This window comes from Anser anser (genome assembly GCF_964211835.1).
Source record: "Anser anser genome assembly, contig: HAP1_SCAFFOLD_122, whole genome shotgun sequence".
NCBI lineage: Eukaryota > Metazoa > Chordata > Aves > Anseriformes > Anatidae > Anser > Anser anser.
In genome coordinates, this window is record NW_028153782.1 from 286,032 (window position 1) to 311,412 (window position 25,381).

A 25,381-nucleotide genomic window follows, 5' to 3' on the forward strand; every position below is an offset into this window, starting at 1 on the left:
AAGAATATTCAAACCTGGATGGAACTGGAACTGTTTGTGTGACTCACAATAATCAAATAGTCTTCTTCCTCCACTGCAAAATGTTTCACACGTCTGGTATCCAGAACAGAAAGAGTCTGTATCTGCAAGGGAAATATGAGGGTGACTATGTTTATCTACATATGTATATAAACAAATACATTTTATATTACATTGTATATAGTGAGAAAAAGTACGCATAGAATGTTAAGAATTCCAAAATTATGTATAAAACTATACATGAAATAGCTTTTAAAACTTTATATTTTATATATATATATATATATATATAAGCAACTAATTTACAGAATTAACATAACTTATCATACATTTTCCAGAAAATGTTCTATGACTTGATTGCTTGAGAATTTCTTCCCCCACTTCCAAGCAGAGCTACAGGCTGGGAGATGAGTGGTTGGAAAGCTGCCTGGCCGAGAGGGACCTGGGAGTATTGGTTGATAGTCGGCTGAATATGAGCCAGCAGTGTGCCCAGGTGGCCAAGAAGGCCAACAGCATCCTGGCCTGTATAAGAAGCAGCGTGGCCAGCAGGGCTAGGGAAGTGATTGTGCCCCTGTACTCGGCTCTGGTGAGGCCACACCTCGAGTACTGTGTTCAGCTTTGGGCCCCTTGCTACAGGAAGGACATGGACGTGCTCGAGCGAGTCCAGAGAAAGGCAACGAAGCTGGTGAGGGGTCTGGAGAACAAGTCTTATGAGGAGCGGCTGAGGGAGCTGGGGTTGTTCAGCCTGGAGAAGAGGAGGCTCAGGGGCGACCTTATCGCACTCTACAGGTACCTTAAAGGAGGCTGTAGCGAGGTGGGGGTTGGTCTGTTCTCCCACGTGCCTGGTGACAGGACAAGGGGGAATGGGCTAAAGTTGCGCCAGGGGAGGTTTAGGTTGGATGTTAGGAAAAACTTCTTTACCGAAAGGGTTGTTAGGCATTGGAATGGGCTGCCCAGGGAAGTGGTTGAGTCACCATCCCTGGAGGTCTTTAAGAGACGTTTAGATGTTCAGCTTAGTGATATGGTTTAGTGAAGGACTTGTTAATGTTAGGTCAGAGGTTGGACTAGGTGATTTTGGAGGTCTCTTCCTACCTAGACAATTCTGTGATTCTGTGATTCCCAGGTAATCCTCCCTGCACCCTCAAATGTAAATATATAAAAAATACAAACAATGTAAACAACTAACTATGACAAACTTACATCACTGAAGTTATGTAGTATTTTAGGACACAAAACTAACTCTTGTCACACAGAGTGCTTTTTTCTAAAACATGGCCAGACTGGAGGACCTCCCTTGGTCCTTGCCAACCCATACTATTTTAAGATTTTAAAATTAAAATCGATTTACCCACAACAATCTGTGTCCAGCCATGAATGCATACACACTGTTGTTAGAAGCTCCCTGTGTGGCTCCTCCATGAGTAACCACAAGGTAGGAAGAGGCTCCAATTTGGAAAGACACACAACTTGTAGGATTCCACATACTGAAATTCTGCAAGAAGAATAAAAAAAAAGTAAGATTGTGACTTAAATTCCTTATTAACTAGCATGTCTGGTGTTCAAAAACAAACATTTACCTCAACAGGAACAAATACTCCTTTCCACTGGTAGACAGTAGAAAACAAAGCTGGAGGCATACGCAACAGAACACCGTACAGGATTTCTCTTGAGGTAAAGAAACACCAACCAGATGCTGATTCTTCCACAAAACTTTGCAAGACAGATAGGACACTGATACCACCCCCTGCAATATAGTAAAAAATAAAATAAAATAAAATAAAATAAAATAAAAACACTATTTACTATTATATTACTCTTGATATCTTTTCTAACCCCATTCCCATTATTTACCTCCCAAAGCCAGACCTAGTATGAGAAATGATGAAGTTGTGTCTTAGTATTTGTTATAAGTGTATATAAATACATAGAAATGTTACAATGCTAAGGATATAATGAGAGTTAAGCAGTAAATGTATTTTTCATTCATTACAACTGCACATGGAAGACATATAGGCAATTTGAGTCTGACTCATAATAATTGATCTTGGAATTTAGCTAACAAGAGAATTAGCTAGATAGCAAGTAGTAAAGAAAAAAAAAAAAAAAGACAAATTACAAAATGTTCATGTTTTGTTCCCCATTTACAACATGTTCATGTTTTTATTCCAAGACGGTCCCTAAGCACCGTCTTGTCAGAACTAAACTCCAGGAGCTAGACTCTTGCATGTCACATGTCATTTATACTGTGTTAGAAAGATCCTGAGTTACAAGTAGTACGGAACAAATTTTATTACACACACACAAATAAATAAATAAATAAATGGCTAGTGACAATAATGTTCATATTAGCAGCAAAGACAGAAATAGAGATTACTGAAACTGGCAGAAGTGGCTGATGACAAGGTGATTCTTAAGCAGCTAAAGTATTTTATCTACTAAATCTTACATAGGAAAATATTAACTGAATTGTGTCTGAATACTTGAATTTACATTCCCAAGCTACATCTCCTGTATGCTTGGCTACTCTCTTACTATCTCCACTTCTACAAAAGCAGTGGACATTCTCTGTAAAGTGAACGTACTGATGCCAAATGCAGTATCTGATGATGTCTCCCACTCAACGCTCACAGAAACGTTAAGCCCATTACTCCGTGAAACTTTCAAATAAGCTGTAGTGTTGGCTTCTTCAATTATGATGAAATTTGTCCTAAATGTGAGAATCATAAAAATAAGGAAAAAATTATTTTATAGTATATTCATTGCTGTAATAAAAATAAGATTTTTACTGTACAATTCCAGATGCAGAATATACAACAGAAATAAAAAGAAAATATTAATAACAGGTTTCAGTATCTGATGGACTGGTAGCTACATTAATTAGGGTTTCCCAATGATCCTTACTACAATCATGCAAAATCATAGGCAATTCAACAAAATCTTTAAACAGACTGAAATTTAAGTATATTAAATTCACGTAATAAATGTTTAGATAATATTATTATTAAATATTAATATAAATTATTAACTCTAAATATCAATGTATTAATAAAATAGCATACATACATTTTTTATTTAAATAGTAAATTTATTTAATCTGTATGGTTTCAGCTGAATGGTTTTTAAAAATGGCAGTCCATATGTGTCACTTGCTTCTGAAAAACAGCCTTCAGTGAAAGTATATTTTTTACAGGTTTAAAAATGAAAGTAAATTATAAAACGTATGACTTCCTGGACACTGATATGAGGTTTGGAACTTTTAACATGGAATACTATCAGTGGAATATGTAGGCACTAGTGAAGTATTAGTTTATAAAGAAAAATAATAATAAATAAATTGAAATTTTGGATTATGAATAGTCCTTTTTATGCATTTTTCTACTCTTTTGTTTAGCAGTAATAGTATTTCACAATACCTTTCAAAGTTACAGATTTACAAATTGGGTTGCTGAATTTCTTTAATGCGATCCATCAAAAACAAAATTGTAGAGAAATATTATCTCTTTGGAGTATGAGCAACTATCTCCTTTTTACTGATCAGTGTAAAGTACCTATTTCCAACTGTATAGATGCTGAAAAGCCCTAGTGGAGCCTGGTTTTGTAATATTGTAATCATAGTTTCCACTCTCGTGCCTAGTCTGGCTCCTCCAGTTGGATTGAACAGGGTGACAATGAAGTGCTCATCCATTTCTGGTTCTTCATCTAGTACCGCAGAAATATGCAGCGTCTGATAACAAAACAAGCATACAATGTTATTGAGACATGATAACAGATGATGACACAGCTCTATCAGAATGTGCTACCTTTTTTTTAAATTTATTTCACTATAAGGCTTTGGATAGCATAGCAGGAGAAGAGCAGCTCATGAAGCTGGAGAGGACAGAATTGAGGCAAGCTCAGACTGAGTTCAGACTGAGGTTCTAAAGCCATCCATCTAGTGGCCTCCATTGGTGCAACACTAAGATGAGCATATTCACTTTTCGTTGTTGTTGTTCTCTTTTCTTTCTTTTCTCATCCTATGATCCTCTGAAGTTTTTGATCCTAATTTCATACTTTTGTTCTCTATTTATTCCATACATTTTTGGGTAGTTTATACTCACAACACAGCTATAAGTGTAATCAGTTAAGTTGGTTTTAATTTATTTTAGTTGGCAGCTAAGCTATCTTCAGGGAAACAGGGTAATCTCACTACTGGTGCTGTCAAGAAAGAAAAGGAAAAGGAAAAAAAAAAGCAAGAATAGTGAGAGATTTGAAATACTCTTTCCTCTCGATGCTTCTTTCCCTCTCCTACACCACTGTGGATGAAGATCAGGTCTTCTAAAGGCAATCTCAAACTAGCAAAGAGCAATCTAGAGAAAGCTAAGTGCTTCACTTTCATTTGGGGCTCACTGTCATCCTTCACACTACTCAAACAAGCAAAAAATTTCATAGGTACGCATAGCCTTGCTGTACAAAATAAAAAGTTAGTGATGATGCATTTGGAAATAATACAAAATTTACAATGTTTTATATTTCTGTTCATTTCCACAATAAACCATATTTACCAACTATATTAAGAAGGCTCCAACTTCTTATAGATCTGCTGCATTGTGATTCCAAATGCATCTAAAGGCCAGAAATTGAAAACCAGTGTTTCCAAGAAAAGTTTGTCTCAGTTTCTATCCTATTGCCTGTAATATGCTAACACTAGCTTCACCAGCTTTACTGGCAAAAATAAATAAATCGAATTGTGATTAAACCTTAGAAGAGTCAGGATTCACAAACTTAAGCTAGTTCATTTTGTAGCTGACATTCTTGTGAGGACAGTATAGAGGCAGTGAGCTTAATACTTAAGTTATTTTCCAATCCTAAGACAGACAACTGTTCTACTTTTTGTATTTGTTGCAGCACATTCTGTTTAGTTCAGACTAACTAAAATGTTAAATTACAGAATGGGATTTTTACTTTGATCTTAACTATTAGGCTTGCAAATTATCACTTTAATTTAAAGTAAGTTTGCATTTCAGCTATAGATTGACTACATAAAAAGAACTGTTCCAAAGCACACATGAACGTTATCTATAGTGTACTGTTTTCAATTTACCTCAACCCTTACAAACTAAGAAACACCTAAAGATGAGCCCATTTAATTTTCACACACTTCCACATCAGATAATAACAGGAAATCAGTCACAGCTCATGACTCAATTCACTTTATGAATGAAAGAAGTAGAAAAAATAAACAGAAGATAAAGCACAGACATTTCTGAAATCTTTCCAATATTTCCAAAAAAAAAGCTTCCTAGACTTCTCTGGTAATAACTAGCATATTACCTTGAACCTGACTCCCTCTTCGAGCACAATATATCCTTGAGAAGGGGTCAAATCCATTGTTGCCTCTGAAGAGTTAATCTCACTTACAAGATACTGAACAGTCACAGTGCCAAATATTCCCTGAGGTGGTTCTCTGATAATATTCAATACTGCAACACTTTCCATCAAATGGATAGATGTTTGCTCTCTCAGAAAGAAGTGATTGCTGTTATTGAATGACAAAACTCCATGGCCATCATCATTGGCAAGTATAGTAATTGTAGCTTTTGAAAAAGAAATAATGAAAATATTCTTTGGTTAACATAGTAAAATATAAATATACATATATAGTAACATAATACATAACATAAACACAAATACATTCTTCCTTTAGTGTGTATATAATGCTTATGTGTCCATGACATTACCTGAAGAGAATGGGAAGGCATTTCACTTTAACTAGGAAGATCTCTAGACAGGAAGAATATAGTCTCTCCTAGAAAAGGATTATGAACTCTCTAAAAAGACCTCAGTTCAGTGAGGTAGTACACATTGAAAAACTCATCTTCGTGCTTTCTGATTCATTGCTTTACATATAAACTTTTTAATTGCACAGATTTCACAGGGATGTTTCAGAACCTTCCAAAGGAGTATAAAGATTCACCATAGCAGGACAATGGTGCTTTCTGAAATATGATTATTCAGAAAAGTGGAATTAAAATGTGTGCCACAGAATTCTAAAGAAATGGAACATTAAAACTAAGTTTTACCTGTTGTGTTCTCCCCTAATTCCAGCCCCAGAGATGGATTTGTTAAAATTAACTGGAACTTCTCATCACCTTCAGGAATCTCATCATCAAAAATCATGACATCAACAGATTTATGCCTTTCTCCATCAGCAAAAAAAAGAGTCTAGCGTTGAAACACATAAAGCACCGAATACTTACATCAGTTAATATCACACAGAAATTTTTGACTACGGTAAACAGAATTCTGTGAAATAGGAAGGAAGGGAAAGCATAGGAAGAGCCATATTCTCTGTTCCTTATAAACTGATTGAATCAGAAATATAAAGGTTCAGCACATTACAGAATGAGGACAAGAAAGAATAATTTATTTTGAAAGTCCTGTTGCAAAAATAGTCTATGAAAAAGTTTGTATGTCTAATCAAAATTAAATTTGAAATCGATGTTTGAAAGTTTACATTTTGCTTTATATTAAAAAATATATTTTTAAAAAAGAAATAAATAGTAAGAATAAGAATATTTTTATTTCATTCTATTTAGATTACCAAAGCAACTGAAACAAGCTGAAACATCTAGCATCACTACTGATCATTCTGCAGAATAATCAAGAAGATATTCTTTTACGGAAGCTGAAAGAATAAAAAGTACTAGATTTAGAGTTGCTTCTTACCCTTGAGGTTACATTAAAATCCAAACCCAGCTGGGCCTCCAAATTTTGGGCATAAAAAAATACAGACACATTGCCATATGATCCTCTGTTTCGGTAAGCCATTACTGTCAGATTCCCATGAGATTCACTAACTTCAAAACTAAAATAAAAAGAATAATTCTCAATGTTCACTGATTATGTTCTTTTGAAAAAGATAGTACATTTTTATTACATTTTCACTCTGAATTATTCCCTACATTATAGTTCTCTAACGCATCCTTTTTACCTTTTTTCTCTTATCTAAATTGAATTAAGTAACACGAGGTTTTTGTTTTGTTTTGTTTTGTTTTTTGCTTACATGAATGGTGAGGCTGGAAGAGTTGATGCAGGCTGGGGAGGTTAGGCAAATTGGTGATATAAAAGGACAACAGTGAAAGTAGTAATAAGTAAAAGAATTCTGATTAGATGAATAGTGAATTTTTGTTTTCAGTGTGGGAATCCCACTTTCTAGTTCAGCTGAATTGAATGATTACTTTACCATCTCAAAGACATGGCCCTATTTTTAACAGGAGTTTTACTTTTAGAAAGAAAATGGGCAACACCAATCACTAATTGGCACAGTAAGTTCTTCAAGGAAGATGAGACTTACTTGGTACCTTCCCATTCAATTACTCCTCTTACACCATCATTAGCATCGATAACAATTTGAGAAGCTAAACCTTCCACATCTAAAAGGCAAAACAGAAAGACAAAAATTAAAGAACAATAAAATCAATTTTCTTGATTTTCAAGAATCACAGAAGCATTTATTCAATCGGTACTAATATTACAGTGTCTTTACAAAAAATGTGTAGGAGAAAATGGGAGTGGGCAAGATAACTGGAAAGAGTCCTTACTACTAGAAGTGCAATAATGCGTCTTGAATTAGCACTGTAATATTTAATAATGCATAAAAAAAAAAAAGACTAAGGAAAATGTAGAAAGTTAAACAGCACATAAAACATTAGAAAATAATAAAGTCTAGATTTGCGATGGAATCTTAATTTGTCTTCACTATAAGTGTTTATTACAATGACATTCAATATTTTGCATTTGCCATTCTGAGTATGAGAAAGACAATGAGGAAGAATAATAAATGATTCAGCATTTCATCTTCTATTTGTGCTTCAGTGCCTCATCATACATTCTAATGGCACACCTCAGATTTCACTACAAATACACAACTATTAATTTATTTGTGGGGTGTTCACATACTGTAATATTCTACTGCTCCATAAAGACATACAGGTATTTACAATTAGCCTGAAATCGTAATTGAATACACTGCAGTGTGAAAAACACCAAATAATAGGTTAATGTCAGAAAAGTCTACTAACTTCAGAGACCAGAACTTTACAGTCAAAACTTAATACTTCTCAGAAAATAGGTTGTTGTTTTTCAGACAACCGCACCACACAACTACCTTAACTTACTTGTTTACTTTTTATAAACTTCAACTTACTTTCTAAAACCAAATTGACTTCACCGAGTCTGCCATAAGTATATTATGTTTAGATCCATATACATTTTTCCATCAATTCAGATAAAACTGAACAAAAGTAGAAGATTATTGCCATGAATCTAAGCCTGTCACTATGAGGTAGAGATGACGATGAGCAATAGCTCTACACAGACAACAGAAGTGTTACTGAGGTTTACAAATCCTGAGGGAGTAATGGCAATTAGAGACATTTCTGCTTCACTCCTGCATTTTCTCATGTCACCCTGAAGTCAGATCTGTTCACCCAGGATCTGTAAGAGTTTGCTCACAGACACACACGCGGACACACGTATTTGAGTCAGGCTATTTCTTCTACCAGAAGAATTCACTGACATGTTATGTGAACACATTTTTTCCTTATGACTTAAAACTATTATTTTCTCATTGTAAGTAAAGCTGACCCAATGCAGTGTCACATCAGTGTTAAATGGTCATGGTTCAAGGAGACAGCCAAAGAGAAAGTGAGACTATACAACACTGTTTAGTTTGGATGAATCTTTCATTCTTATATGCTACTCCTTTCATATTTTAGACTCAACTATTCACAAATCAGCAATGAGTCTTGCAAGTTACCTTTCAATCTGTAACGAATTAACTCAGTCACTTCTATAAGCATGCAAAGAAAAGGGAAAAGAGTCAAAGAAGATGTCTGACATTATATAACTAGTCTTTAGTACCACAGGATAATCCAACAGTTCTTAAAGCTAATGACTACTATTCTACTGAATTCTGAAGAAGCAAAATGAGAAGCAGACTAAGCAAATAATAAAGATCATTGCAAGAGTAGGAAAACCATAAAATATGTTTCCTAAAAGTGATAAAAGAATAAAAACAGACTTTTTTAAAAGAGTGAGCAGAGTAGCCACATAAAGTTTTTTTTTTACTTTTTTTTTCCATTTTGTAGTTTGTAAATGAAAATCAGATGAAAAAATCACCAATAAACTTTTCAAATAATTGTCCTTTCCAACTGATAATTACTAACTCCTCTACGAAAATTAATTTAAATTTTCCCAGAGTTTAAAAAGCAAGAGATTAAGTGTAATAATAAATCTATTTCATATTCTATGATGTTTCTTCTAAATAACCATGTCTCATCTCAGCATAGTTGGTAAGTAAGAGGAATAATGGTAATCTCCCAAGGTAATATAATATAAACCATTAAAAAGGAAAAGTAAAAATAATTTGCTATAAGATGTTTTTACCTAGCTTAGGTGGGGATGACGTTGAATGGTTCATGATGAGTTCCACTGAAGTTAAATTAACCAAGAAGAATTCTTGCACCTCTGGTATATCATCCTGCAAAACACAAATACAGTACATCCTCTTCTCATTGTCCTTTAAGAAACTTCCACAGAAGTCACCAAAAAGGATCACACAACAAGTCTCTAATATTACTGTGACACTAGAATTCATTTTTCTGTTTTCCTGAAATAATTTTATTGGGTCTGAAACTGATTATCGTGGAAGAATTAAGTAAGACATTATATATCATGAAAAAGATCCTGTGGTGACGCTAAACTATTCTTGCAAATAAATTACTGACCGATTTTAGAGGCATGTATCTCCAGCAATGAAAAAGTATGAGCCTGTAGCCAGCCATGAAGCACACTGTTCTAAATACTACTAGATAGTTGGTAAAGTTTTAATGAGACAACTTTATTACCTTTAGACAGAGGTAGAGCTGCTTTCTGTGACTATTTGATCCCTTGTGATTTTAATATTAAGATTGAAACCATCTTTCTAAATGATAGTGAAATATAACACAGGGCTTCAAATAATGGCTGCAAGCTTTAGTTCCCAAAATATTACCCTTTTGAAATCATACAGAAAAGTACAGAATTAAAGGGTTTAGAGGTTACCTCTAGAATAGTAATATTTATGGCAACTGATGTTTCTCCTTCTTCTAAAATCAGTGAGCCAGAAGCAGGTACATAATCAGCTCCTGGTTCAGCCACAGTCTCTTCTGTCTGATTACTTACAGTGAGCAATCCTGTAACTGTGGCATAAGTAACATTGATAGTACCTGTTTAATTTGTGAGGAGAAAAAAAAAAAGAAAAAAAAAATTGTTTTTCAGTTCTTATATAATGTTCACTGGAATGGATAAAGACAAGAGATCAAATTCTCATCCACAAAATAAAAAGACTAACTGCAAAACAGAAGGATTAAAAGAGTTATCCAAAGTACATTGGAGCTAGTGTACCTTTGTTACCGTTATCAATATGCCTTCAATTTGACCTTTGCTGACTTGTCTGTCTGCATAGGACTCAAAAATCATTGGGTCCAAATGCATCCAGAAATTTGAAGTTCTGTGGACCATAAATATGAAATTGCTGAAAGACTAACTGGGACATCTCATGTACCATTAATATGAGTTTTTGCAACAAGGACACTTTTTGGGAATGACAGATATCTAAGAAAGGCTCTAAAGACAGTGCTGGGAAACACAGATTAATAAATCTAGATACTTTCCTGGGTAGATTGACAAACTTCAATAGAGAACAAAATTAGGGGACACATGGATAAATATTACCAAGCAGAAAAGTTATACATTATAGTTTTGAGAATAAAGCCACCTCTCGCTAATCTGGTAGGGTAAGTCAAGTGGCAAACATAAGGAGTATGAACCTGAAATAAAATGATAGATGAAATTAAAAGCTGCTCTATATGAAATAAAATGTAAGAGATAAAAGAGTCCTAATTAATAAATAAGTAACGATGCTTATTTTAATTCAGTGAGAGATCTTGCACTTACTATGAACAATTATCTTAAAACATTAGTTTACTGAATAGTGTTCAAAGAGTACACTAGAGTATGGACTGGTATTAAAAAATAAATGGAAAAATAGTGTCATTAAAATGTCTCTAAAACTCTCTGGTGTCTCCAGATCTTGAAAAGCACTGTAAATGTTACTTCATTTCAAAACAAGTATGGCAAAAGAAACAGCCAGATTATCACCGAGGTGTAAATATAGTCCAAAAAGGCAAATAGGAAATTATTATACATGTTTTCTCACAACATAAGTTGCTATTTTCAGGCAACAAACACAAGATTCATTTTTTTTTTTCATGAAGCACACTATTGTATTGTAGAATTGAATACTATATAGTTTAAAGGATGTTAATGGATAAATTGATTCAAAGAGGAATCAGAAATTGTCAGAGGAGACATAAATTGAATTCAATGGTCTGGACACAACTTTTTCCATGTGACATTCCTAAGGTGCTGACTTCCTGAAATTCAGAGAAAAAATATGTGGGATGTGTGTACATGTCACTTTTCTCATGTTTTTTATTTTTTCTGAAGAGACTAATGCTTTGAGACAGACTCATTAGACAAAAATATGGTAACCTTAATAGCCACCTGATTGTTACAGCTTTCAGATCCCTTGCTGTATTAATGAGGATTATGACTCTAGTAATAAGTAATATTTAGTTTCCAAGTCTGCAGAAAGAAGCTTAGAAGTTCTGAAAAAAATACCAACTGTAACAAAGATTTTTCCAAACTTTCATTATCATGGCTTTTATTTGCCTAATGATAAGCAAAACAAAACTTCCTTTCTCTTGGAGTTGTTATACAGACCTAGAGATCCAAATTCTCTGTTAATAAAAAGCTGAATTGTTTTGTTTTCTTCTGGGATTAAAACCACCCTGGATGTGGAAGCAAAATTCAAAATTCCATGTGGTTCATCACTAGCTTCTACTGTTAGAACAGCTTCATATCCTTGACTATCCAAAACAGCAGCACCTGTAGAAGAAACTCCTGCAAGAGAATCAGTGGACTGCAGTGAATGAAGTGTTATGCAACTAATATTTTTGTCTTACATTATTGTTAATATTACATTTAAATAACGTTCAGTAGCCATGCAAATACCACGAAACCAAAGCTCACTGAAGTATGTGGATGGTGTGGGACCTACACACATATATATACTTACATTCTATAACAAATAGAAACAGAAATTTTATGCATACCAAGTACAAAGTCACAAAAATGTATTAAAAAATAAGAAAACTTAACAGGCCAGTGCCAAATATCAACTTCCCTATATTTTAAAAGGAAATAAACCATTTTCCCAGGAAGTACCTCCAAAAGCTTAAAACTATATTCCACTTCACAATCATTACATCAATAAACTGATATGTTTTCCAACTATTGCTTTGATGAATAATTTTGCTCATCCCGTTGGGCCACAGTGACTCTCGGAAGTTGATAAGGCACCTCGCAGCAACACAATCCATGTCAAGTTAGTTTGGTGTTTGGACATTAATTTCAGTTTGAAAAAAGGTATTTCAGAACGGATGCAGTTTAAGGCTTCTTTTCTCACTATAATTTTAATGGCAAGAATAAAATATTCTGACCACCTTGAATTCAGGGACAGATCAGTAAGTCTGCAGCTTGACAAGATTGTTTAAAAAGATAAAAATATCTGCATGTTTCATGGCAACTCTATCCATGACATATTAGTAAACTCAGTTTGCATTAAGATTAAGGGAAGAAACAACCATTGAATTAAATAGGCAGAGTTAAATCAGGATTGAAAACCATTTAAGTGTATTTGTGGAGACACGGTGGGATTTATATATACATACATAAGGACCAAGCCTATTTCAATAAAATGTTAATGAACTTTGCGTACTTTGCACCAGCTGCAGTTTGCTCAGTCCTATACCTCCAAAATGAAATAATAAAATTAAAAATATTATATTATTAAATGGTATTTTTAAGATGTAGCTGGCTATAGTTCTGCATTACCTTCTGTTTTGATGTTGTATAGGATGACTTGGTATTCTTCTTTTTCTTCAGGAATATGGTCATCCAGCAGATCAACATACAATGTTGTATTCAACGTCCCCTATTTGTTTTAAGGGTAAATTGATTAGCCATTATTTTATAAAACACAAGTGATATCATAATGACAAGTATTTTGAACAATTTCTTTAAGAAGAGTTAAGTATCAAGAATTGTAAGCTCCCTCCAGTTTGTAAGTCAAAAAGTGAGAAATTAAATAATCAAACCAAGAAAGAAGGACTGTTGAAAAGGCACACTTTTTCTCAGATCAGTTCTAATCACACTATTTTCCTGTAGCCAACATCACTGTTTATGGACTTACCTCAGGAAAAAAAAGTATTCCAGAATAGTTTGCAAAATTTTGTTTTACATTATGTCCTACTATCTTCCACTCAACAGTAACATTTCCCAGTCCTGGAGGAGTTCTTACGATGTGGAATTGTAATTGTTCTCCTAGGAATAAAGGACAAGATGCAGTGTTTCAGGGTCTCCTCTTCTACATGTTGGTTATAAAAATGAGAGGTCAAAAACATGCATCACACAGTTAAAGTATTTTTCCTGAAAGATATTGCTATTTTTGTCAGTTTGAATTTCACAGTAGTTATATACCACATTCACTTTTAATGCTGAAAAGAAAAACCTAAACTTAAACTCTTCTAGTTTTTTTTTTTCTGTTTTTAGTTCACACTTGGAAATAATTATGAACATATGAGGGAACTTGGTATAGATGAATAACTTAGAAAGGGAATGTTCATGAAAACATGCGCAAACATTAGAGCAATACAAGTCTGTAAACTGTACAAAACAGTAACTACTGTATGTACCAACAATAATAGTAGTTTTCTACAACAGTTCCCTGGAAAGAATACACATTATCTGAACATTTGCACTGTCTTGTGACTTTATTCAATGCATGCAGAAAAAAATGCTTATAATTATCTGTAAGTTCCATTTATGTGAGTTCGAACTTACAAATATGGTCACTGTTAGAAAACAAAACATTCAGAAAATGTTAATAATTTCTTATAATCTCAGAGGTAATCAGTATTGCTGGACAATGTGCATATAAAGGAAGCAAATACTATGGTATTTTGCACATTTATAACATTTAACCCCAAAGGCACTTTAATTAAAAAGAGTAGACCTCTTAGTAGGCTTTGTAAAATGTGGAAATTGTTTTATATTCACAAGTTTTTCACAAAATTTCCATTAAATATTTTAAATGTGGACATGTGAAATTAGCATGTTATATCAACATGGAATAGATCAGTAGGCAATATTTTGCAAAACATTCACAATAGAGGACAGATGGTTATTTATAATAGGTAGGTACATGGCATTCATATTTCATATGCATTTTTCAGGTCCACAGAATTTAAGTTCAACAGCACATTTTGTCCTGCATTGGCTTTCAGAGACATGAAATATGCAGAAATCTACAATTCTGAGATTTTTGAAAACAATACATGAGATTTCTTTTGCTTATTGAAGAATTAACAAAACATAAGATAATGTTATAATAACATTATGCTGCCCAACTAGTCCCTTTGATTATGCAATTTAGAGAGCAGCAACTTAGGATGCTGTCTTGCTATTCTACTGTATTACCTTACAGAATTGTACAGCATTGTACAGCTAAAACTGGCAAGAAAAATCTGAAAATTTTCTAGTTACATTTATTTTTTGTAAGGAAGAGTCAGAGATATGCATGTATATTGGCTACCAATGAAAGAGAAAGGAATTCTTAACTTCAAGAGCCCTTAATATACTTAAATAAAATTTAATATTGTAAAGAAGTAATACAAAAACTGTTTACACCCATTTTCAAATACATAAATGTGCTATTCAGCCCCAACATTTCAAACTTCAGTTAAGTCTCAGAGATGTCAACATTGATGTCGACATTGATGTCGACATCTTTGGCTTAAGTTGGTCCATGTTGCTTCTAAGAAAATTAAGGAATTCAAAATTTATTGATATCACAAGGATTCCACTTCTACAGTCAAATATCTGGATGGTAGACTCCCAATTTACAGGTTCCTCTGAGGCTAAATCATTACAGTGTTTAACACTGCACTGCAATCCACTATGTTCTATTTGAGAATTTTGCATATCCATTACAAAGAAATAAAGATTTAAAAGAAAAGTGGTTTCAATGGTTTAGTACCATTGGGAAAACACACACACACACAAATAAGGCAAAGCTTATTTCAATATATCTCTATAAGTTATAATGAATTTTCATTGAAGACTGGGAAAAATGCTTTATGATATAGAAAGCTGTTCCACTATAATCCAAACACTGAGAAGAAACTTGAAGTCATTATTACAGATTCCAAGTAGTTATTTACTGATCCATGTTTCCTACCAGCTTTACCAAGATTTTTTTGGTATTCCTATCCAGAAGAAATGCTAATATGAACACTAATTGATTTCTGAAGATTGAAAGTGTTATTAGGCTAAATTCAATATTTTTTTTAATATTTAATCCTTATCCATACTTTTACATTTCTACATTGTGACTTAATAAGTGATGCATCTCTTACATAGAGAAACAAAGAGGTGGGTATTTATCGCTGTGAAGAAGGGAGCATCAGCCGCTCTCCTCTTCCTCATTACTTTAAGCTACTGCAGTGCATTTTCTTGTAATACAGTTACACAACTGTCGCAGACCCCTGTCCAATAAAAAATACTACACTTATCCTCAATAAGGTAAAAAATAACATGCACATTGTGAAAACAAAATGTATTCACTTAACAGAAAATTTTCAATAACACAATAACTGTAAAAGTAATGATATTTGGATTTATGTCTGGTAAATTTTGCTTTCGAATGAAAAAAATATTTTGACAAACTAAAATAATCTAAATGCCTTAGCTCTTTTGCTCTTTCTCTATTTCTCCCTTTTTCTCTCTCTTTTTTTTTTTAATCAAAGACACTTAGTTCACTTGTTTTGTTTCTGGCTGGAAGGCAATGAACTATTTCTTTTCACAACCTGGAAAAATAATATAATAATAACTATATATAATAATAGAACTATAGCCAAGTACTTCAGTTTCAAGCAGCCAGCATTTGGTAGCATGCTATGAATAACATTTAACCAGTTGAAAGTATTCAGGGACTTTGGGACTGAGACAGTTTTTATTAATTCCTTGTGCTCATTAACAGCTCTTCTTAGCTAATCATATCACATCTGGCTTGGCACAGAATTAACACAAACCATACCTAGATAAAAAACCAAAGGTTATGATGCCCTTTCATGTTGGGAAAACAAAACAAAAAACCTTTGGTTGAGAAAGCCATTTTTCTTCAAACAGAAAATGTAGTGCACACATTAGGGGACAAGTTCCTGTTTTGTGAACTTTCCCTGCCCATCAGTTCAAACATCAGAGAAACGTGATACTGCAATACACTGAGATTCCATCAAAGGCCACCTAAAGCAATCACCACCAGTACTATTATCATCCTATGCAAAACTGCATCAAACTGTAGATGAAACATGCCGTGTATTCTTTAAAACAATAGTAGAAATGTTTAGTACATACCAAATTATTATTGTTCTTTCTCAAATGTTTGCTTTCTCTTATAATTGCTACTTCCCAAATCATCTGCCATAAAAAAACATCAGGTTCATGGGACAGACAAAGGGAAGATGTTACCCTAGTGTTTCTGCAGGAATGTTTTCTAGAATATTTTAAATTCTTTGTAAGTCGCTGATAGATCTGATTTGCTTATGACTATTAGGTGTGTGTATGTTGGCAGTCATGAAGTGGGCTGGCAGGAGCCTCGTGCAGGCCAACAAAGAGAAGGGCAGAGTCCTGCCCCTGGCGGGGAGCAGCCCCAGGCACCAGGGCGTGCACCCTGATGGAGAGCAGCTTGACAGAAAGGGCTTGGGGTCCTGCTGGACACTGCACTGGGCAGGAGCCAGCAACATGCCTTGTTACTAAGAAGGCTGATGGCATTCTGGGCTGAATTAGGCCAAGTATCCCTAGCAGGCTGAGAGAGCTATCCTTCCCCTCTACTCTGCACTGGTGAGGCTGCACCTGGAGCACTGGGTCCAGCTCTGGGCTCCCCAGTGCAAGACAGACCTAAACGTACTGGGAAGACTCCAACAGAGGGACACCGAGGTGATCAAGGGAAGGGAAGAGAGGCTGTGAGAGCTGAGACTGCTCAGCCTGGAGAAGGGGAGGCTCAGGGGGATCTCATCAGTGTCCTTCAATACCTGAAGGGAGGGTGGAACAGGACAGAGCCAGGCTCGTGTCAGTGGTGCCCAGGGACAGGACAAGAGGCAGCGGGCACAAACTGGAGCACAAGAGGTTCCCTCTGAATATCAGACAGCACTTTTGTGCTGTGTGGGAGCACTGGCACAGGTTGCCCAGAGAGATTGTGGGGTCTCCCTCCTTGGAGATACTCAAAAGCCTGGACATGGTCCTGAGCAACCTGCTCTAGGTGGCCCTGCTTGAGGGGGAAAGGACCAGATGACCTCCAGAGGCCCCTTCCAACCTTAAGCATTCTGTGATTCTATGAATGCTTGCAAGAGTTCAAAGTACATGTCAGGTATGTGGATATTCACTTCTTGCTGGTGTTCTCTGAACAGTGAAACACAATCATTGTGAGTCATTATCAACTGAAAGCACAAAGATGGAAACTGGCATTAAAATTTGAGCGTGGTCAACACAAAGAACACACCTTCACAACCAATAACAGATCTTGAGGCTGTATGGAAGCTTATAATTCCTGCCACATTGTCACTTGCCAGAATAATCACTGTGACAGTGTCAAAACTGGGCAAAATTCGACTCCCTCCTTCAGTATGGACCAGGCTGATTTCAATACTTTCATCATCCTCTGGCTCTGGATCATCTATAATGGGCAGCGTGACCATCATCTTTGTTTCACCTACAAGGAGAAGAACGTATACAACCGTGTGTCCACTTGGAAACCACCTTGTAAAAAGACTCAATCATCTCATTTTGAAAATAATTAAATACATAAAATATATTAAAATTGCATGAAACAAACTTATTTACCTTTCTGGAAGTCAGTGAATGTCATTATGAAATTTTATCTAATTACTATTGATCAGTCACATTAAGCCAATAAAACGATCACATCATTAAATATACTATGTAGAAATTAATTATATAGGAATTATTTCGGAGTGCCTAGAATTCTTTATTTTCATTACAAATTCTATGACTTTAAAATTTAACTTAGAAAAGGGGAATATCATTCTTGAAAAAAAAATAAATTGCCAGGTGCTAAGCTCTCCGATGAACCATTTACACAAGGGTGTACATTCAATATGAGTACATTTACTGAGCCAGGGAATGCATTGAAATGGGATGACATTTTGTTAGTTCCTTGCCTTTGGGACTATCAAAGAATAATAATGTAAGCAGCAAACACCGTTAATCTCTAGTCGCTATATATCCATTAAAATTTACAACACAATCCTGTTGTTCAGTGCGTGTGCATAACCCAGCTGTGTTTTATGATCATTAGAATATCAATTTACAGAATACATATGTATTTCCTGCTAGATTGTCTTTCAAAATACTTCAAAATCAGTTTTTACTAAACTTATAACTGGTAATGTAATTACATGTCAGCCTCACAATCATTGCCAGCAGCCATGCCTTACTATTCAGATGATTTATCAAGCTAGCACACTAGAATCTTTACTACGCACCTGGAAATTGCTTTCAAAATATCAGTTCGATTAACTCAGACTTTGAAAAAATAAAATACAGCATAAAATACAGCATGCTGCATGGTACTTAAGTAATGTCTGAGAGGGACTTGTTTGTCCTGTTTGCAATTCTTTTAAATATGTTCTGTTATGTTACGTTTAAATATGTTTTGTTGTGTTACAATATGATCTCAGAATTTAAAGAGATGTCATGAAAAATTAGTACTGTAGTGACCGAGGGCTAACAAAAGACCACTTAGGCCTGATTCTCATTTCCATTATCCTTGCTGTAACAACTATCTTCGACTTTATTAATCCTTACTTATGTGGTAAAGGAAATCTTTATAGTGCAATATTTATACTGCAATATTTCTTTAATAAAAACCCTTAGGTATTTATTGTGCTTAGATATTTCATTGTGCTTTGCTACCACTGTGTGTGTTCTGCAAGATAATGCTACATGCTAATGAACAACCATACTCTTTTGCACGTGTATCCTTAGCATTCAGGAAAATTTAGCCTAAGAAGAAGATATCAGTTGTCAAAACATCCACAGTATCGTGTACTTGTCACGTTCTTTTTTCTTTTTCTTAGTTTTACAAAACAGAAGCCAAAACGAGAGCTTGTCTCACCTTCAGCAAACACCAGAGTCTCACCGACACCTATAAAATCCAAGTTTGGAGTAGCAGTCCCACCAATGACACGCCATTCCACTGTCACTTGTCCCAGGCTGCCTTCTGTTCTGTGTATCATTAGCTGCACGTTGGTCTGAGGACGTTCCTCTACTTCAACATACAGACCTTTCTCTGTTGCATTGGGACTTACACTGTAGATCTTAAACACTCCAAATGCGTCTCCATTCATCATTATGATAACTGTGGAGGTATTTGGCTGTCCTATGGTTGGTTGGTTTTTTGAGCTGGCTGAGACGTTCATCAGTTCTGCTTTCAAAAGGGTTATAGTGAATCTCTCATCCAGTTCTGGCAGGCTGTCAGGCAGTATGGTAACTGTTAGATTTGCAGACTCTTCCCCTTCCTGCATTATGGCCCACTGTCTTGTAACAGGTTCATAATCACTGCCAGCGATGGCTTGTGTGCTGAAGAGGGCGAATGCACTGGTAACGTTTTTCTTGTAGGTCCGGAACCCTGAAGTGTTGTTAGTTAATGGGCTGATATCTGACGTCAGCCAAAGGCAGAGAGGAATCCCTGAGGCACTGGAAAATGTAAAGGCTGAACATGCTTGTTCTTTTAGGCACTGAGCTGCACAGGAATACACAGGGTCACTTGCTGCTGACACATTCACTCTGGTCTTGGATGGTTTGTCAGGAATTCCTTGTACAGGAGGCTCGTAGTAGGCCAGGATATCCTGACCTTGCTCCACAGCAAGAGCTACAACGTCAGTCTCAGAAGTGCTGTAGAAAATCTGCAGCTGACCAAATCTTCCCTCACTAAAAGACATTATAATAAAATAAAGTTCTGTTAGTTGACAAAGGATGTCTAATATTCTACATGTTTCTGGGTTAATAATAGAAGTGAACAAAATCAACTGACCCTTTCTGAATTGCTGAAAAATTCCAAATAACACATCAAAATGCATTCCCTTTGAAACTAGTACCAGAATAACTGAGTTATCTTATTTTTTTGTGGATAGCAAGTTTGATTATTTATAGCTTAGGTAGTAGTCTGTTAAGAATGCATATTTGTAAACATTTGGTTCTAGGAGTTAACTTAGTCTTCTTCAGGACTTGGCAGCTCTCCTTACTTGCAAGGAAGAAAAAGCCGGTGACACCCAGACTTATCATCCTTCCTCTAGGATCACATGCATAAAACCTGTTTTCCTTCTCTTATTTTCATCCTGTAAGGGCTGGCCATTTTGTCCTCCTGTTCAAATCACAGGAACAGGCTACCATGCAGGTTTAAATGATTTGATGATTAAACGGACAAAATGAATAGTACACTGTGTACGCTGAGTTTACATTGCCAATGTAAACTCAGCGTATTCAATGTATACTACTGTATACAATGTATACAATGTATACTACATGTATACAAATGTATACAAATGTATACAAAGTATACAATGTATACTACAAAGTATTCAATGTATACTACGTTTAAGTAATTTATGTAATACACAGACATCTACTTCAAAAACAATGTGTTTGAAATGAAAATACATTGAGATGGCAGATCAAAGAATTGATGCACATATTTTTATGAGAGGAGCATGAAATTTGACATTATAGTGAAAACAAAAGTGAAGAATAAATAGTAATTACAAATAAAGCAAACATTATACAAACCTTCGCCTGACTGTTATGTTTGCCAGCAAATTTCTTTCTAGTGGCTCCTGAACTCGATATAAGGATTGATGAAAGAAAACTGTGCCATAAGGATTATCATTGGCAGGTATTATAATACTTGCCACGCCATCTAACCCAATAGCACCACCATTGGAGGCCTGAGTTAATTCTACACGGACAATCTCAAAGAGAAGAAAAGAAAAAGAAGTAATGCAGCTAGACAATTTGTGGTTTTTCTAACAATAATTACAAGCAAAGTATAACATGAAATTATAGCACCTTCCTGCCGGAACATTTCTTGTTTTCCATCATACATATTTCTAGAACAAGTCAAAATTAATACCATCTTCAAGGAAGATGTAAGTGCTTGACTTACTTCTTCTATTTCTGGAACATCATCAGCCAGGATTTCCAATAGTAGCATCTGAAAGGCTTCCCCAGGGGCAAAAGTAATATTGCCTGAGGCAACCTGCAAGTCCTCATCAGCAGGGTGTCCACCAATGGTAGCAACCCACTCAACAGTAACGTTACCAAGTGTCCCAGCATTGCGGATTACTGGCAGATTTATGGGTACTGATCCAGATTCAGGCTCCTCCACAGTAAATTCGGTCATCTGGAACACTGAAGTGCAGCACAAAGAGGTGTATTTCATTAACAGTAATATTTAAAATAAAAACACCATCCTAGTTACTGAAGTATATATTTTATTTCACTTGATTGCATTCATTTGCACAATTAAAAAAATGTTAATCAGGTTTAAACTTCAAATTGAACTTTCAGTATCATTTTATCTGCAAATAAAATTGGCATGAAAATTCAGCCCCCACCCAAGAGTTTATTCCAACGTATCCATTGTTCAAGGCTAGCCATGATCTAAGTTTTTAGAAGACGGTCAGAAGGTAATTTTTCCCAGTGAGGAAATTTTTTATCATTTTTTATGTCACGTATGGAAAAAATGTGTCAACATATTCCATCTAAATTGTTTCAAATATAAGTCTTTCTTGTATAAAATCTTTAGTTGTTAAGAATGAAGTTAATGAATTATCCATGTGGAATTATTTACTTTTGTCAATTTCCTTTACATTTTGCTGATAAAATGGAATAACTGAAATAAAGTAGGGTACTAAAGGGAGAAAGAGTAAGTCAAATAAAATGGCTGGAAAACATACACCAGAAATACTGAAATAGAAAAAATAAATAGAAAAGATAAATTTCTAAAATGTCATTAAATTTTTGAAATTACCATTTTTTTCTCAAAACCTGTGTAATGAAACTATTTTTGGAAAGTGTCCACAATCCATTTTACTGATAATGATAGAAAGAAGAAAAACTACAATAACTAACAACCAGAACATACAAGAATGCAATTTAAGTCATATTTGTACTTTCCAATTTCCCCAGATATTTAAACCTGCTTTGCCTGATTATTTTGTAAAACAATGACACTGCACTATCTAAACAGGTTTTGGCATGTAAACTTAAGCTTCAAGCTATTGCAGAAATGCAACATTTAGAATAGATAAAAAAATACAAATTAAATTAAAATCCATCCCCATTAGGAGACTCCAAAATCCACCTTCGTCTCACAAAATCTTGATATATAAGTTGACTGAATGCTTCAATTTCGCTATATAAGGGCACCATTTGCCCTTACTTACACGTTTTAATTTAGTTTATCTTATTTTGTCCTTTACTGTGTTCATCCAGACTTCCCTTTTTGTATTCTGAAAATTTTTATTCCATTGCCCAGTAATAACTCACCCACAAATCAGCAGATTGCTACTGGACAAGAGAAAATATGCAAATAAGACTCATTTACCAAAGGATCCAAACGGGTCATCAGAAGCCTCAATGGTTATGACTGCCCTCGTCAAAGATCCAAGCAAGGCTCCTCCTGTCGTTTGATTCAGCAGCTGAACATAAAAGGACTCCTCAACTTCAGGATTGATATCATTAATTATATAAATTGGCACAGCTTTACTTGTTTCTCCTTCTAGTAAGACAACATCTGATGAGGCTACACTGTAGTCCTCACCTAGATTTGTACATGAAAAAATAACAAAACAATCAAAACACAGAAGAATATTAAGGCATTCTGGTTCATTATGAAACATCACTAATGTTTATCAGCACTAATATTTATCTGTTCTTTTTGCATTCCCTTGTGTTCATATGTTGGTGTGTTTTTTTGTGTTTTTTTTTTTCTTTATCTTCATACCCAGAAAATACAATTGTTTATTTCCTAGTGCCTTTTAGATATCTGGATGGATGAAAATAAATCTCATCTTGGCCAAAACAGAGTTTACACTGTCAGTCCAAGAAGCAATTACAAAAGGTCCATTATTATCTTCCATTGAGAAGATCACACAACTGTGACATTTCTATATTTGATTTCTGATAGTTGTCTGGCTTTCCAAGAGATAAAATGAAACAGAAGTACCTTTTTCAAAGGAGATTTTACTAAAGGACATAAGGTCACTCCTTCCCTCGTGGAGCTTTTCAGGGATCACCTGAGAGCTTTACCTTTCATTTGCAAAGTAAAAGTCTTCTTGAATTGTGCTTAACATTTGTCTGTTTCACAGAGGAGTCACCAGCTCTCAATTTCCCTCCAAGAAACTCAAATAAGCCATGTATGGTAGGTTGAAATATGTACAAAGGACTAAGTACTAGCTATATATACTACTACAGGATTTTTTATTTTATTTTATTTTTTTGAGAAAGTGAGTGGCCACCAGGGAAACAAACAGCCAATTCCTTTCCTTAGTTTTCTTGCTAGATTCTTCAGTGATGATATCTCTGAGTTTTTTTAAATTTGATGTAAGGTCTCTTCTATAGGACCTGAATTCCTGTCTCCTAAGTACACTCAGTAAGTATCTCACACTTTGGTATTTTTTCTACTTGTTTTACTAGACTGCATTCAATACACACTTGCTTGCTTTGGTTACTCGAAGCATACAGTATGCTCTTTCTGGTTTAACACAGAATGTGTATTTCTGCTATTTTGATTTCTTACCAGCTGTTGCAGTTATTGGCATAGCTTTGAATTTCACAGAAACATCTGCAAAAATTCCCCCAGTTCTGGTCACGTTAATGATTGGTCCAACATAATTTTCAGCAACTCGCACAGCTGAAGCTGAAAGCTGAAGTGTTCCAAAAGCATCATCATTGGCATTGATAATTACATGAGCTATAGTCTCACCCACTGATCCAAGACGAGGAGAATTTACAACTGAAATATAAAAAAAACCTCTTAGAGCAAGCCTGAAATGCCTCCTATATATGGCTATACTGTTCATATACATACACCTGAGTTTAGTGGATGGCCACTACTAGCTTTCAATAAAATTTTCATTTTAGATTTGGACAAAATATAACTACAAACTGCACAAGCATATTTTTGATGTTTGAATTATATTATGTCAGAAAATCCACATTCTTACTAACTTATTATTCTACCCTGCTGTGGAGCATACAAAACACCAGTTCTTTGAAGAGGTGAGGTACTAGCAAAATTACTTATTTATTTGTCCATAGGACAATAGAATTTTACACTAGCAATGATGAACTATAAGTAACCTTTCAGTTTCCCAGTAGAATTTTTTGTAGTGTTTCCCTTAAAAATCAAGATTAATGTGGGAGAGTCATGGGGGAGAGGGAAGGGAAATTAGGCATGCCAAGAAGCTCTTAAGCATAAATAAGGCTGTAATGACCTGAATTTATCTGATCGGGCAAACATCCTCTACGCTAAAAAGCCAGCATGAAGCTGCAATTCTACACCACTTAATGTTTAAAAGGCTTTTTTCGCTTTCAGTAAGTGCAACTAGCTTATTTCCTATCATTGTGCTTTACAGAAACAACAGGTGAGCAGGTATTAGCACACAAAACCAATACAGTAATACAGTTGGCCTAAAACACCTGGGATAAAGCAGATGCAGAAGGGAGAAAGAAATGTCCACCCCTGACAAAATTTTGTGGTAAAGGAAATATATGCTGACACACAGAATCTTCATACTTAATGTGAGATACTCTGACATATAACTTACAGGATTCTTAACTATACAGAGTTAGGCAGAGGTAAAATTTTACTGTAATTTCAATTGCTGCATTTTATCCTATTAAATATAAATATTAGCCTACATATTTAAGCTTTTGGTTTACATATGAAAGACACTTACTTGGCCGATCCTGTACTTTGTCGATCAAAACAGTATTGTTTAGCTCCACAAAAACAGATTCTGACCTCTCAGGATCATAATCATCCAAAATAGGCAAAGATATTGTGGCTTCGCTTTCATTGGCTGCGAAGATCACATAACCAGTAATGGGTATATAATCTTCTCCTTGTATTGCTCTA

At 35.0% G+C, this 25,381-nt stretch overlaps 3 protein-coding genes across 5 annotated transcripts; all 3 read right to left on the bottom strand.

Moving 5' to 3' along the window:
- Window position 1: 1 nt before the first annotated feature.
- Window positions 2-11,183, bottom strand: LOC310891481 (adhesion G-protein coupled receptor V1-like). 2 transcript variants are annotated; one of them, XM_083853754.1, is made up of 9 exons: window positions 9,445-11,183; window positions 6,724-7,430; window positions 6,078-6,219; window positions 5,329-5,591; window positions 3,567-3,742; window positions 2,601-2,725; window positions 1,596-1,762; window positions 1,367-1,510; window positions 2-122 (listed from the first exon to the last, which is right to left on the bottom strand). In XM_083853754.1, exons 2-9 carry the CDS (start codon window positions 6,823-6,825, stop codon window positions 9-11), a joined length of 1,233 nt encoding a protein of 410 aa, XP_083709880.1. In that variant the 5' UTR covers window positions 6,826-7,430; window positions 9,445-11,183; the 3' UTR covers window positions 2-8. The 2 variants fall into 2 exon arrangements, with proteins under 2 accessions (XP_083709880.1, XP_083709879.1); XM_083853753.1 differs by having other exon boundaries at window positions 6,724-11,183.
- LOC310891483 (adhesion G-protein coupled receptor V1-like) lies at window positions 7,348-21,201 on the bottom strand (the record flags this gene model as incomplete). Its single annotated transcript, XM_083853757.1, has 8 exons — window positions 21,028-21,201; window positions 19,358-20,172; window positions 17,723-17,932; window positions 13,355-13,485; window positions 12,997-13,096; window positions 11,773-12,003; window positions 10,068-10,265; window positions 7,348-7,430 (listed from the first exon to the last, which is right to left on the bottom strand). Exons 2-8 carry the CDS (start codon window positions 19,764-19,766, stop codon window positions 7,348-7,350), a joined length of 1,362 nt encoding a protein of 453 aa, XP_083709883.1. The 5' UTR covers window positions 19,767-20,172; window positions 21,028-21,201.
- LOC310891482 (adhesion G-protein coupled receptor V1-like) lies at window positions 21,197-25,334 on the bottom strand (the record flags this gene model as incomplete). 2 transcript variants are annotated; one of them, XM_083853756.1, is made up of 4 exons in its annotated part: window positions 25,203-25,334; window positions 24,041-24,167; window positions 22,847-23,062; window positions 21,197-21,648 (listed from the first exon to the last, which is right to left on the bottom strand). In XM_083853756.1, the coding sequence occupies exons 2-4, from the start codon at window positions 24,060-24,062 to the stop codon at window positions 21,197-21,199; spliced, it is 690 nt and encodes a 229-aa protein (XP_083709882.1). In that variant the 5' UTR covers window positions 24,063-24,167; window positions 25,203-25,334. The 2 variants fall into 2 exon arrangements, with proteins under 2 accessions (XP_083709882.1, XP_083709881.1); XM_083853755.1 differs by lacking the exon at window positions 25,203-25,334 and having other exon boundaries at window positions 24,041-24,500.
- Window positions 25,335-25,381: the final 47 nt, after the last annotated feature.

What these genes read in the sequence shown, in the direction of transcription:
- LOC310891481 (XM_083853754.1), bottom strand. Translation starts at nt 6,825, where the DNA reads ATGGCTTACCGAAACAGAGGATCATATGGCAATGTGTCTGTATTTTTT. An exon ending in ATTTTAATGTAACCTCAAGG is followed by an intron (nt 6,220 to 6,723) that starts GTAAGAAGCAAC and finishes TTTCAACGCTAG; the next exon opens with ACTCTTTTTTTTGCTGATGG. An exon ending in ATTAGGGGAGAACACAACAG is followed by an intron (nt 5,592 to 6,077) that starts GTAAAACTTAGT and finishes CTTTTTCAAAAG; the next exon opens with CTACAATTACTATACTTGCC.